At 38.1% G+C, this 14,739-nt stretch overlaps 2 protein-coding genes across 2 annotated transcripts in view; both read left to right on the top strand.

Annotated features, from left to right (window-relative positions):
* The window catches only part of LOC134183863 (protein O-linked-mannose beta-1,2-N-acetylglucosaminyltransferase 1-like), a 3,380-nt gene extending 582 nt beyond the window's left edge, over positions 1 to 2,798 (top strand). Inside the window, exon 2 of the mRNA XM_062651426.1 lies at positions 1 to 2,798. This exon is cut by the window's left edge and continues 465 nt beyond it. Coding sequence (XP_062507410.1) covers positions 1 to 1,570 — 1,570 coding nt within the window. The 3' untranslated portion in view covers positions 1,571 to 2,798.
* A 134-nt stretch (positions 2,799 to 2,932) lies between these two features.
* LOC134183862 (uncharacterized) lies at positions 2,933 to 14,469 on the top strand. The gene is made up of 23 exons (XM_062651425.1): positions 2,933 to 3,221; positions 3,634 to 5,063; positions 5,124 to 5,198; positions 7,535 to 7,584; positions 7,640 to 7,724; positions 7,801 to 7,859; positions 7,921 to 8,031; positions 8,084 to 8,186; positions 8,247 to 8,366; positions 9,766 to 9,876; positions 9,939 to 10,020; positions 11,153 to 11,233; positions 11,292 to 11,358; positions 12,648 to 12,746; positions 12,825 to 12,929; positions 12,996 to 13,074; positions 13,132 to 13,199; positions 13,257 to 13,346; positions 13,412 to 13,510; positions 13,572 to 13,701; positions 13,872 to 13,972; positions 14,031 to 14,137; positions 14,221 to 14,469. Exons 2-23 carry the CDS (start codon positions 3,683 to 3,685, stop codon positions 14,258 to 14,260), a joined length of 3,243 nt encoding a protein of 1,080 aa, XP_062507409.1. The 5' UTR covers positions 2,933 to 3,221; positions 3,634 to 3,682; the 3' UTR covers positions 14,261 to 14,469.
* Positions 14,470 to 14,739: the final 270 nt, after the last annotated feature.

Raw genomic sequence — 14,739 nt, 5'->3', positions numbered from 1 at the left:
AATGCATGTTGCTGTACTTCACCAGGCAACTGGAAGCGTTATGGCTGTGCGCCACTTTGATACATACGTTGATAAGGGAGATGATGCCATGATTTTATTCATCAACATGGTGTCTGATGGAAGGATACTTTGTATGATTGTCAAAGATGAAGGTTCCTTCTCGTTAAAGAAGCCTGCAAGACAGCTGCTGACTAACCTTGGTAGTCAGTATGGAAATGCTCTTGGTTGGAGAGATATGTGGGCATTTGTTACACAAAAGCGAGGATCGGTGTATGGGGAAAAGATTAGTAAGAATCCCACTGTTACTGAATGGGGTGAATCTGTTACGCTGGAAGCTATCGTTCCAACACAGTCTGTGAGTGAATCAGAATGTAATTGGCCTGAAAGTGAAGAGAATGATAGACGAAAAGTGTTCTGTAATAAGTTTGAGGGTTATGGGAGTCTGTGTGATTGTCATAATCCGTCCCCAATTGTTATAGATCCTCGCCCATTAATGAACAATAGAGTTGCTAATGTTCCTGTTGCAGTCATTGCCAGTAATCGTCCATTTTATTTATACAGGATGCTGAGGTCTTTGTTTGCTGCTTATGGAGCACCTGACAAGTCAATGGTAACTGTCTTTATAGATGGATTTAATGAAGAACCTGCAGCCATTGCTCAAATATTTGGAGTCCAGGGAATACAACATGCACCTCAGAGTCAGAAAAATGGACGTATATCTCAACACTACAAAGCTAGCCTCACGAGTTCATTCAGTCTCTATCCAACAGCCGAATACCTTATTATAATAGAAGAAGACTTGGATGTGAGTCTTGACTTCTTTAGTTATTTTAGTCAGACATTGAAATTACTTGAGGAGGATGAGTCAGTGTACTGTGTGTCAGCTTGGAATGATCAGGGATATGACCATTCATGTAAAGATTCATCGCTTCTATATAGAGTGGAAACAATGCCAGGACTTGGCTGGATTCTTAAAAGAAAGATGTTTGAAGATGAACTGGAACCACAGTGGCCTACACCTGATAAATTATGGGACTGGGACATGTGGATGCGATTACCTCAAGTACGGAAAGGTCGCGAATGTATCGTTCCAGATGTATCTCGAACTTATCATTTTGGTTCAACAGGTCTTAACATGAACACGTACTTTCAAGATGCATACTTCAAGAAACATTCTCTGAACACTCAGCCCGATGTCCAGCTACGTGATGTCGACTCATTGAAGAAGGAAAAGTACGAAGGTGTAATCCAGAATCTTTTGTCCAGTGCTGAGGTACTAGACCATTCGAAGTTGCCATGTAATGAGGACTTTGTTCCTGACACAACAGACAAGACATATGTCTTTTATATTCTGATGAATGAGGCAACAGACTATCACATGTGGATGCAAGTAGCCAAGTGTTTCCAGTTGTGGGACTTGGATGCTCGTGGCTTTCATCGTGGACTTTGGAGATTCTTTATGAAAAGTAATCACATACTTGTTGTTGGTGCGCCATATTCTCCATACTCTGTTATGAAACCTAGTTCGGTTAAGCCCATTTATATGGAGAAAAAGAAAGATATTGAATAATTTAACTGTCAAGTAACCAATAGTAAAGTTAACCAATACAAAATGTAAGACTTACTGTCGGTCTACGTGTAGCAGTACTAGGCAGAGTGTTTTAACTTTAATTATCTATCAATGTGCATTCTACTGATGTAGACTGATTTGATGAATGATGGACCATTGCAATTGTGAAGGAAGATTTGTATGTGTGACATGACACTGAGACAAAGGTCACAGTGACCATGTTGTTGTGAGGAAGATGAGAATCAGTATTGGTACACTGCAGAAGGCTGAACTAATGTGTGAGAGAGTGAACGATAGGAGTGCTAGTCATCTCGTTCTACAACATGAGACCACGAGTGGTGTTTCTCTTTGCAACTTATGACACAATTTCAGAGACGTACCAGTATTGGCTACCAGTAGATCTTAGATGTTCAGTAGCTGCAGCCAGCTGGAGCCATGTTCATGGAACTGTGAAATAGAAGATTGAAGTGGAATGTATTGGGAACATTCTATGGTCAGAGGACCAATTTCTGTGATCACCTAATCTAATGGCAGTAATTCTCAGGCCTCTAGGATGATTTGGTGGCCTTGCCAAATTTAGCGCACACTTTTTGAAAGATAAGACTCTTATTTTTTGTCTTGACTGCCTACAACAGCAGATTCCAAATTCTTAAATTTCAGAGCTAGGTTGCTGAAATGGGTCTAGATGGGGTGGTCTGCTACGTAAGATGACATTTTGGTGTCCCGCAAATCAGCAGAAGAGAGTAAAGCCTCACACGATCTCCAATGTTGAGACCAATGCTCAATAGATAATCAACAACTTTGACATTATCAGTAAATCCACAACTTCAAAGTAACCTGGTCTAATCTTTTATAAATTAAAAATAATTAATTAATTGATACGTCTTAGGTACAGTTCGATTAGTAGGACAATCATAACTGACTACTTCAAAGTTTTCCAATTCTTCGTTTGTGTGCGAAGGTGTTGAGGACGTCATCAATCAAGCGTCTTGTTATAGACGTAATAATAAATAATATAATATAAATTAATTATACAGTTGTATATTTCAATGAGAAGAATTCTATCGACGGGTGTCATGGCGACGGCAGAGAAACTGAAAAGGAGACCAAAGAGTGCAATTTCTGTTGTAGAGATGGAACTGCAAGCGGAGAGATTGTCTAAACCAAAGCGTCGTCCGTCGTCTCCTACTCTCTACCATCCCGTAAATCGTGTTATCGGTGGAAAAAAGTTGTCGTCAGAAGCGGTGCAGGAAATCGTTGAAAGGCTCTCTTCTAGTAAGCCCGAAGCGGTTCCCGACGCTCGGAGAGTTGGTGCTGACAAGGAAATGGGGATTATGAACAGCTTTGCTTGGCAGGGTTGGTAACAAGTTGCGGTGCGTTCGATCGTCAGCAAGACGTGGCAATGCCATTACTTCTACCGGATTGACTTGTAGTCTATTTTTCTTGTGTTTACCGTTTTTGAATATGACACTCGTGTAATTCTACTCTTATTGTTTTTTCACATAATTTTAGTGACGGTATTTTTTAGACAGATTTGCTGGGGCTACATATACATAGTATATAGAATGTGGTACGCATGCTCACTGCCCAGTGAATAGATAAGGTAGTTGTTGTTACTGTTGTGTACTAGAAGTCAGAGACCACAGTTGAAGTGAGTTGTTGTCTATGGACGAAAGACGTGAATGGGTTCCTAGTTGTTTTGTGAATGCTACGTGACAGTACCTAGCTTCTTTGTTGCTCCAAGCATGTCGTTCTCTAGCTAGACACAGTTGACGCAATTCGCTTTCGTTCTCCCCGTCTGCGCTGTTTTCGTGTTCGAAATCACCGTTTTCTGCTCCCCACCGAGGTGTTGTATGCGCATGGGCTGCTGATGTGCACCTGAAGTAGTGGTGAGCTGTGCGCTGTGTTTGTATGATGTGTCGTGCGCGCAATGTTATGGGAGTGACTTGCATGTTACTTTTTCATTTTCGTTGGCTCTCGTATCGTGTCGTCTGGTCCCCCGTCGTTTGTGACGCGTCCTGTCTATTGGGATGCCACAATGATGAAATTTTGACACACTACAGGGGAAAGCTGTGTGGTACACTGTCTACCTATGTGATAACAGTTCACAAGATGGAGAATGGCAGAGTTAGCTCAGACAATGATGAGAATAAAGACTTAAGTTGTCCTAAGTCTCTGATTTGCAAGTGCTTTGTTCCGGCTTGTGCTAGTTTGCTTGACAGTTGTGTGAGCAAGGGAGTTACGAGTGTCCAGGTGATGGCTGGCATACAAAATTTGATAAAAGTTGTTAAAGACATTTCTAGTGGAGAAGAACTAGCTTCTATTATTTTAATGACAGCAGCATCACGAGTTTTGCCTTCTTTGATGAGGCAAGTGGCTACTCAATATGACCAGGCAGCAGTAGTGCAAGTTGTTCATGCTGTGCAGAGACTAGCGTGGAAGCTAGAAGCAGGGCTACTGGCTCACGGTGATCAAACTGTGAATGTTCATGGGCTCATATTTTGTGATGGACGTGAAGATTCTCTGTTTTGGGCCATGTTGCCACCTCCTCCTTCAGCTTTGCCTCTTACCAATTGCATCAAGAAACGACAATACAGTACTGGAAATATTTTGTCACCAAAAAGGTTGTCGTGTCCGAGAAAGAACTTTTCGTTTGATGTATGTGCTGCTATGTCTGCTGACGAACTGAAGTTGGTGCTTCCTGAACAAGTATTAAGAAATAAAGATGTTGATAGTGAACGTGTGCAACCAAATGGGAACATTGGTCAGGAGTCAGTATCTTCAGCTGCTTCAACTGATCAAAAACCAAAGTTTGAGGTTGGCCAAAGTATTGTAACTGATCCTGACTCTACCTTGGAACAAGATGGTGCTTTGGACAATGTTTTTGAAGAACCAAATGATCAAGTCATTTTAAGGCATTCCCAAGCAAGGTCAGCATCAAGTCTTGATGCTATCAGATATTCAAGCACTGATGGTGTTTATTCAGCAATGAAGAATTCCCTGAAACGTCAATCAAGTGTTGTGACTATGAATGAACTTTCAGTTCCAGCAGAATTTCTCAGTAGTGGGAGCAATGTCAATGAGATTTTAGAGAGAAGTGCTTTTGAAGGCAGACTACCTTCACTTGATTTACGTGATGAATTTAAGATGCTGCATGGACGGAAACATAAGAAGTCACAGTCAATGTTTTATACAGACTTGCCAATAGAAGAGGAATCCTCTGAGCAATCGGGCATCTCAAATCCATCTACTCCAGTCAAAATGGCAACGACTTCTCGTTGCAATAGTGAGTGCATGTCTCCTGTGCATTCAGCATCTGATGACTGTTTAGACAGCCCAACTCCATCTCCCACACCTCCAAGGAGACAAGTGAGTCGGTTTAGGTCTTTATCGGAGAGGCTATCCAAGCTTGCTCATTTGGGGCGCAGCTTTAGTCGTCAGGAGTCATTAGAGAGCCCTCAAAGAACATCATGTAGCATGGAAAATCTATTAGGTGAGGTTATGTGTTGGCTTGTATGGAATTGTGAACTAAAGTGATGTCAAAATGGTGTAGAGAGCAATGACAAGTTTGCTCATGTTTCTGTAAAGAGCATACAGAAGAGAGCGAGTTCAAAAATATCAGGAAGTGGTAAGAACTTTGCTTAATTAAATTGATGTAGGTACAAAATATAATTACCCTGAAAATGTACTTTATTTTGTTACATTGTAGCTAGTCCTATTACACTGAATGATAAACTATAGCTAATGAAAGGGCAGATTTGTCAACACTGAGATATTTGTTTGTTGTCGTGTCAAGCTGGCCTCTATTTTAATGACATTGCAGCATTTTGTGGCATTGAAAGAATGACTGACTTTGTAGATAGATGATCATCAATCAATACTAAGTGTTTAATTAAGGACACTTGAAGATAAGGATGAAAATATGGCACATGTGAAGTTCTAAGGACAACATAAGTAACCCTGATTAACGTAGGTGTGGATGTTGTTGATATTAAAGCAGATTTCACAAAGTAGAAAATAAGGCTTGTTGATCATCAGTGTGAACACAGCTTAGTGTCAGCTTAGGGCGGTTCCTGGCAAGCCTAGAAGTATAAACATAGTTTTATTTCTCAGCAGCTTCGCTAAATGAGTGATGTCTCGGATATGAGGCAATGCAACTTGAGGTGACTTGAATTACTCTCTTAGTTATTGCTTCTCATGGTGCAATGTATGTTTTTGTAATAGTTAGTTTATAGTCGTTTTCAGTTTAAACAAGGTTTTTGTAGTTATGTTCTGTTTACATATGTAGCATCCAGTTTTGGTTTTGTGTTGCATCAGTGATAGTTTAGTAAGTATGGGGTAGAAAGGTGATTTTACATCTCTAGACTTTCCTGATGTCATTAATTAACTATCTGCACCAGTGTTGTGTATGAGTTGGTGTATATCAGGATGTTACCGTGGTAAAGGTAGTGCTGCTTCATATTATTCTTATTATTTTCAATAAACATATGTATGCATTTCTTGTTATGCACTCTGTAAATTTTCTAAATCAACTGTTTGTGTTCAACTGGTTGTTATTGTCCATCATTTGGTGGTATGGGAAAATCAGTGACTGAAATACAAATACAAATTGCAGTACAATAAATGTAGCTTTTCAATAATGGTAATTAGATGAATCTTTAAATAATGCCAGATTTCTTGCAGTAGTTGTAATAATACTGTAAGTAACTATATATAAATAGCAAATGTTCTGTATAATGGTCACATAGCAGTGATTTCTGTTGTAGGCTTAAGCATGCAGTTTCAACTAACGCGGGAACTCGGACAACAGACTTTTCTCTTCTTTTAGCATTTTCTTATATTTCTCTTGTCAAGCCTCATTGTCTTCTGTTTTTTAGCGTGTACTTAGTTGTGTAGGGTAGTGAAATTAGGAGTCACGTCACTCTTCTTGCTAAAAAGTTTCAATAGAGATGACTTCTTGAAAGGGTCTCTTGATTTAGTTTGAGCGCATGTGTTGCCGAGTCAACATTTCATCTATTTGACATCGTCATTATGTAGATCCATCTCCCATTTGGTGGTAAATTCATGATGATTATTGATTATCATCATAGCAGTTGTACTCTGTAAATAGATGTCATATATCCGATATTGTGACCTTCTATTGACATGGCAAGGGAGAGGCTTGGTTTGTTGGGAAACAGTAACTAATACTATAATCTATGTAAATAGTTTTTGTGTGCTTTCACTACTGTGTGTCACCATGTATGGGCTGTTGTAAGAGAAGCTTTCAGCAGATGTGTGTCTTAACAGACGGACGTCCAGAGGATATGCATCATAATTGACACATCACATTCTGAAGATATAGTGCCTTCATGTTTGCTAAAGTGATGTGTTGTATACTTACACACAGTGAGATAAGCAAATGTTGAGATTGGACTCATTGCAAAATTTCTCCAAGTTCTCACCTGTGTACAATAATACACTATTATATTGAAATTATAGTGTAATAATTATAATGATATGATATAATACAGTGAAATATCATTTTATCTTAGCTGTTCGGGCTTAGATTTTCTTAGGGCTATTAGCTACATGAACAGAATGTATAAGTGAAATCTCAGAGTCCATACCATGTCTGAGAGTCTCAAGTGACGCTTCCATTTACACAGGATGCATTGCATTATTTGACTATTTAATTAAGTTTCCGCATACTGCAGTGATGTGATACAGTTGGGTAGTGTATAAGATTAGGCATCTATGTATTTAGAGGGTGTATGTAACTGCTTTCGAATCATAAATACACATGATGCTTTATGATTGACTTAGAATCTTTTGTTACAATGTGATGAGTATCTATTTTCAAAGTTCTTTCCTTACTATGTGAGTGTTCATAGTTTAGAGTTTTCACTCTTCATGGACTATGTGTAATTGTTGTAAACTCATTATTTAATGCATTATCGTAAGAGTTTGGTTATCTTTCTTTAGATGTATCTCAGCGATGGTTTGAAATTAATTTAAAGACGAACGTGGATGAAGTTAGCTGGTTGTAATTATGATTCTGCAGTTTGTATGTGATATTTCTGATTGTAGTATGAAGAGAAATTTTGTCGAGTGTACAAGCAATACAGAGATGTATTGGAGCTTCATGATGCAATAGCCAAGGTCCATGGAACAGGTAAGATTGCATCGAGTGATATAATCAGTGTTTTGTTGTATATAGTGAACTGTGTATAATTTACTGTATTTATCAGCTCATTTACCTCCAAAACTTTCCACTGATTTTACATCCACATCATCTGTAGCAGCTCAGGTATTTTTTGCTGGTCTACTGTACCTACACATGTCAGTGATTCATTATAGTTTTTTTCTAGATTGAGCGACACCTGAATGCTGTCTTAGCTGTATCTGAGTTCAGGGCATGTCATGAACTGATTGATTTTTTTAGTCTTGTTGATGAAGATGACGATGTCAAGGAGGGAGAGGTTTGGTTTATCTGTGTTAAATTATTAACAAAATTGACAACAATAATCTTAGGATGCCGAGCGACGTCTTTTGATTTCTTTTTTTACACCTTACATGTTTACATCAAAAGATTCTAAGAAACACTGGCCAAAAGTGGTAGATTTGCCTGGTCCAGGTTGAAGTCTTGTTCGTGTCTCTTTTGTAATTATGGGAGTTTTCATGCTGTTTCATCTAGCTCGCTCACCAATGGCAGCTAGGAAGGTTATGAACCAAATGACAGTACGACGGCGTCCAACACACAGAAGTGCTGAGGAGACAAACATGGACCAGCATCTTTGTATTGTTATCAAGGAAGGTATTTTCTGAAGATAGTGTTACAGTTAAATAACAAGGATATGTGTGTAAATTATTTCTGTTTACTCTATGTATGCCCATTGGGAATTTACTTTGTATTTCAACAATAAGTAATTGGTATGGAGCTTTTTGTGGCTGTATCAGTGCTGTTGGTCTTTAAGCAGCAGAAATTCCAATATCAAAAACTTTGCTTGGCTGTCCATTAGAAGTTACTGCTAACTTATGTGGGAGTTGGCTTGGTTGTACTGGTTTGATGGTTAGGGCAACACTTGCTTTTTATCTGACAGAAATACTACAGTATTTATATCATGAAGGTTATGTTAGCAGGTCGTCATAAATTTTTCTATAAACATGTATTGGTGCTATTTAATTAATGTACTCACACTAGTAGATCAGACTGCATAGATGATTGTAGTTATGAACAGAATGTTAAACCCTTTTGCTGTGTTGGTGCTTTTTATTTCCGATTATTGCATTGATGTTTTGGTTGATAACAGCACTACAATATTTTGATATACAATTTGTTGAACAATATTCTCAGTCTTTATTGCTTTTGTGGCAACTAATGGCACTATATTGTTTGTGTAGTCATAGGGTCTAGAAACTCAAACTAATGGTCCTTATCAGAGTCGTATAAAGTGTATAGTGTTCTGCTCCTTACATGCATGTAGACATCCACAATTCACATGTAAGAACATGGCCAAAGGGGTGGGTGTCATGTCTGAACATGTGAGGAATCTGAATTTCAGTTTTAATGTTTGGAAGTATTGTGTGCTCAAAGGAATCGTGATGGCAAGCAAGTCGACAGAGGTGACAATATGCCAAGTTTGTCAACAGAGTTTGGTCAAACTTCCACAAGTAATTTGTTCAATCATTGATTTGTACACACCATTCAATACACTAAAATGCAATCAAAGAACTCAGAGGGACAGTTTTGCAACTACAAGTCAGTATGGTTACTGAGTCAGTATATTGGGGATATTATATTATTTGCAGTGAAAATATCATGATTTCCATTTTTGTATATCGCACAACACTGGTTGACATGAGTATGTTATCATTTTAGGAGTCTTATTTTTGGTTTGTTAATCCAGATTAAGTTAATTAACATGTGAGGCTGTGAACTCTAAAATCTTAGCTGTTGCTATGGGAAACATTTATGTGATTTCTAACTAGTTCTTGAAACAGGCAGTGAGACACTCTTAGCATTGTTTATCTTTTCTGTTATAGTACTAACATTTTTGATATTATATAAATACTACATTTCAGAATGGGTTACATCTACTGAAAGTTAGAGAACATGGAAAGTTAGGATATACAGTAGGCAGTTTGAAGTCTCTAGTCAAATAACATGCGTGGGTAATGTCACTTACATATAATTTGCATTTTGTTGGTTGCAGACAATGAGCAAGTGATGATGCTTGTTTGGGATGAGGAAACTGATACACATGTTGTAGCAGCTGGTACAGTTGAACATTTGGTTGAACATCTGGCAAATGAAGATCGTCCTGGTAGAGGCTTTTTGATGTTTTTGTTGTTGTTTAATTTGAGTAGTGCGCTGTTGGCATTGTAGATCCTGGATACGTGAAGACTTTCCTGATGGGCTACAGACATTTTATGGCATCAGAAGATCTCATAGATCGGTTGTTGACGAGATATCCTGTCGTTGATTGAGCTAGTCTGCATGTATTTACAGTTTAGTGTTTGGCTGCCAGTCATTTGTCAGTTTGTTGTTTATATTGTTCATCTCTTTCTGTGTGTCTCTGTGTTTGTTTGTATGTCTGTTTATATGTCCATGTATATGTGTAACAGTTGTCAGATACATTTTCATAATTTGAGCTGTAGGGAACAACATTGTCTAGGTGACTTTTGTCTGTGTCTCTGTGTCTGTATCTGTTTGCCTATTGCTGTCTTTGTGTCTACCAAAGTTACTTACAGCATTACTAGCGCATATGGCAATGGAAACTTACTGAGTTATACGATACAGTGCATGAGGTTTGACTGATTTAGCTCACTATATACATTGTAGCATTTGTTATTTTCAGTTTTTTTATTCAGTTTTTTAAGAACATAAGCTAATTTGTGTGTTACGCATCGCACTGCATTGACATGCACAACTCTGTTCTCCAATGGTCTCTGAGTGTTCAGCTGGTAACTACATGTACTTGATCAGCCCGCCTCAGAGTAGTCTGGCTTCACGAGACGAACCATAGAGTTGGACAACACTTACTCAAAAGTATCATAGGGCGGGTGTTACTCCAGAGCTTGTCAGGTTTGGGTGGTATTGGCAGAAATGTATGCTAAATAAGTAGTAGTGCTCTGTAATTGACTGTTTAACAGTCATTGTTATATTGCACTGACAGAACTTCAAATTGGTACTGATTAATTGTTGAATTGTTTGTCAACACTGGATCTAAAGGTGCATAGACATAAGGGAGTTGAAACATTATTAATTATGATAAACAGGTGGTCTGAAGGTGTGAGACAGTTGAAACAGATTCTTCCAAACTTGATATATGGCAGAAGGCTTGTTGGATAAGTTGCCAAGTAGCACTGTTAAAAGTGTAGAATTGTAGAGACTGTTGGATGAGGACTTTTTGACTCGGGGAGCTTACTTGAACGATTATGTTTCTGTTTGCGTGGCAGTTATTCAGTTGTTTGATTACCAAGTTATTAGTAAACAGTTGGTCAGACAGTCAGTTTGTTTTAACATCTAATTGTTGTGTCAATCTGTGTGACATCTCATCTTTAATACGAGCAGTTCATTATTCATAACTCACTACTTACGTTCAATGTTGAATTGCCTGAGGAATCAACTGACGAGGAGAAGGAGTACATGGAGAAGTGGGGATTGGTGGTGCAATTGAGGTGCTTTGCCTGTTGCTATTTTTATGTTTAAATTGAGCTGAATGCATATTCGTAACAGGACTGTCGATGTTCTAACACAATGGATGGAACGTTGCTGGTTTGATTTCCATGACAAAGAATTTATGGTAAAGCTTAATCTTGTTTACAGCATTCACACATTAGAAATCTGATGGTTGTATAGAACTGAGATTGCCATTCTAGTTTATAGTAGTACGATGAACAAGCTGCTTGGTTGCTTCTCCTTAATGACTGATCTATTAAGTATATATTAAAATGACTTAATTAATCAGTGCCAAATCAATTGGCTCTATAATAATGTCAAGTTTTTGTTACCACCTTTGCCTAAGTCAGTTCACAATGACAACAGCAAACTTAGTCTATTTGAAGATTTTATTTAATTCATACCAACCAAACTTGCAACATTGCTTGCGCTTTGGTATTGCCACCAATGAGGTTAATGGCCTTTGTTGCCAAAGTTCCTTCTGCTAAAGCTGCAGCAAGGTTAATATGTGTACAAGGAAATAGAGCAGGATCGTGGCTAGATGTCATTTTGTCTTTCAATAAAGCACACACTTAATTAAACCAAATGAGTTTTGTATAGCGTTTTATTTGGGTGAAGGTGTGTGACTGTGGTTGAGAGATAGATCTACAAGGATATCATCTTTTGGTGTGTAAGTACGGAGGTAAACCTGTCTGGGCTCATAGCTTCATTGTCGATAGCTGGAGTGACTGCATGAGTGATCTTCATATTCTACATGAGAAAGAATTCAGAGACTAATATGCAAGCAGTGAAGATCACCCCTTTGTTTGATTCACAAACTGGACAGACTATAGAGGTTGATGTATCCCTGGCACACCCATGGAGCCAGGGGACATTCTTAATGTTTAGGTACTTTGTAGCTACTGTTCCCACTGTCTAAAATGTTTAAAACTAGTGGAGTAAAGGTTAGAGCAGTGAAGGTTCCAGGGAGATGTGGCAATCGTGGTTGTTATAGACTAAGATTACTGATGCTCTAAAGGTGCATGCATTAGCCATGTGTGCAGTGAGACGTGCACTACAGGTGCTATTGAGCAGTGCTTTGTGAATACCAAAGGCTTGAATATAGTATTGGAAAAGCACATGCAGTGCTGCACCTGCTTGTAGACAACGTTTACAGATTTTACTGTGGCTTGTATTGTGCTTCAGTTATAGGTTTGCTGACAGCTCTCGATACAACTTTAGTACATTTGTATTTGTGTTGCATTATTGTTTTCTTTGTGGTGGACTGATATACATGTAGATCAATCTACTCTAGTCTGGATCATTGCGACATGTACAGTGAATTCATGTCTGTGTCTATCTCTTTTGTCTTCTTTCTTGTGTAAATCATAGGTACAGTTTTGTATGTTTCTTCTGTATGATTTGTCATACTAGCTTGATCGAGTTAACGCATTTATTGATGAGCTGAAAGGCAGTGACAATCTGATTTTCAAGTCATTGGGTGACAGTTTGAAAAAAGTGAAAAGCAAGAAGGTTCATACTAGTTCTACCAATCTATGATTGTCAGCAAGCAATTGTTTATACTAATTATTAATTATATAAACATACTAGATTGAAGAGGAATTAAAGAGAATAGAAGCAGCTAAACTAGCACAACCTCTAGAACCTTCTCCACTATCATTTGATGATTTTACAGCAACTGAACTTGCAAAGCAGGTGCTATTTGATGTGTATAGTTAAGAAATAATTGAATACTTTAAGAATTTGTATGTTGACCTGTAGTTAACACTGACAGAGTTAGGGTATCTGAAGGCAATAGAACCATCAGAGTTTATCAGAGTGCTTTGGGAGGACCATCCGGGTATGTAAAAGATCTAATGGTTTTCGGTCTGATGCTGATGTTTCCGGTTGTTTTCAGGGACTAGGGACGAAAGAAAAAGGGCACTGTCTCCCAATATTTGTGAATATATTGACCATTTCAATAGGGTGATTGGAATAATAATTGTTTTGTTTTATGACGGTAGATAATGTTATATTTTCTAGGTTTGTTTCTGGGTTGGAACTGAAGTTTTGTCTTGTAGTGATGTGAGGCAGCGTGCTGCATGTTTAGAAAAGATGATAGACATAGCGAAGGTTTGTCAGTGTGGGAGTTACTTTAATTAATATCCATTCAGTGAAACAATTTTTTGTTTGTGAAGCTTTGTCGCTCATATAACAACTTCAACACATCAATGGCTATCATGACAGGACTCAACTATTCTGCTGTCAGCTCAAGGCGATTGAAGCATTCATGGGAGGTACACTAACTTCATCTTGTGAGGTGTATCGGAGTGTCTCATTGGCATATTTTGATTATAGCATGTTTCGTTGAAATCTCAAGCTTCTCTTGAAGAAATAGAAGATTTGTTTAGCAGTGAAAGTAACTTTATAATGTACAGGCGTTTGCAAGGAAGTCTGAAACGGACAGCTCCTTGTATTCCTTTTTTTGGTATGTCTTCACTTACTGCAGTATCTGCATGTTTGTAGGTATGTGCATTAGCAATAGTGTAAGGTGCTGCCCACAATGGACTAACCTGTTGGAATATTATTATATATTAAATGCATTACACTGTGTAATAGGATTGAGTTGATTCAAGTGTGTAACACACTGTTCTGTAGGTCTTTACTCCAAAGACTTTGTTTTTCTTAACGATGGTAACCCAAAACGTCTCGCCAACGGATTAGTTAATTTCTCTAAACTACGTATGATTATGCATCGGGTAAGGCCTATAATGTCCTTTGGGTAATCCAAACAATTTTTCGTCTTTCTCGTTGTAGGTGACTGACTTGGAATGGTATCAGCACTCAAAGTTTCCGTTTGCTGCTGAAGACAACGTTGAGTATGCGCGGTACTGCAAAAAACTGAAAGCACTTGGTGATGAAGAGTGAGCAGAGATATATCTTGTTTTAAATTAAATATGGTGTAGAGTCTGTTGTTGCATTTGTTGTGTTCTCGTTGTTCATCCAGATTGTACGAGCTGTCTCTGCAAGTCGAGCCAAAGACATAACATACTTCTACTTCTATATGACTCATGGAGAAACATTGTTTAACAGCAATATGTATCATTATTATTTTTGTATTGACAGGTTGTTTTCAGTAGGATTTCTGGTCAATGACTTTGATTTTCGTTTGTTTTGTTATACTTAAGCTGTAATTGTTGAAGCTAGATAGTTTTCCAATGTCTAGAACCGCCACTCATAAAATTTGCTGTCTACAACGAATGCTTCAGTGCCACTTACACACTGAACATTGTTGTATTTTTGTGGGTCATATACAAGCTTATAATTAAACTCCATTTGCTCTACGCTGCCTTCATAGTATACCCAAGGCCCAGATTTCTGAGCTAAGGTTATAGTAATTGTTCGATGACCGACCGACCATATTTTTCATCATTGGAAACCATCATGAATAGCAATGAATATCTCTAATTGTTGCAGGTAATGAGTGTATGGAGTTTATGTCAGACTTTTTAATTAATCTATAATA

Source organism: Corticium candelabrum, chromosome 9 (assembly GCF_963422355.1).
Source record: "Corticium candelabrum chromosome 9, ooCorCand1.1, whole genome shotgun sequence".
Lineage (NCBI taxonomy): Eukaryota > Metazoa > Porifera > Homoscleromorpha > Homosclerophorida > Plakinidae > Corticium > Corticium candelabrum.
The sequence above is the reverse complement of the archived record's forward strand: the minus strand, read 5'-3'. Positions and strand labels throughout refer to the sequence as shown.

Excerpts from the sequence above, each read along its gene's own strand:
- LOC134183862 (XM_062651425.1), top strand. The coding sequence starts at position 3,683 with ATGGAGAATGGCAGAGTTAGCTCAGACAATGATGAGAATAAAGACTTA. Across the intron at positions 13,511-13,571 it reads GATTGAAGCATTCATGGGAG|CATGTTTCGTTGAAATCTCA; the intron begins GTACACTAACTT and ends TTTTGATTATAG. Across the intron at positions 14,138-14,220 it reads AAAGCACTTGGTGATGAAGA|ATTGTACGAGCTGTCTCTGC; the intron begins GTGAGCAGAGAT and ends TTGTTCATCCAG.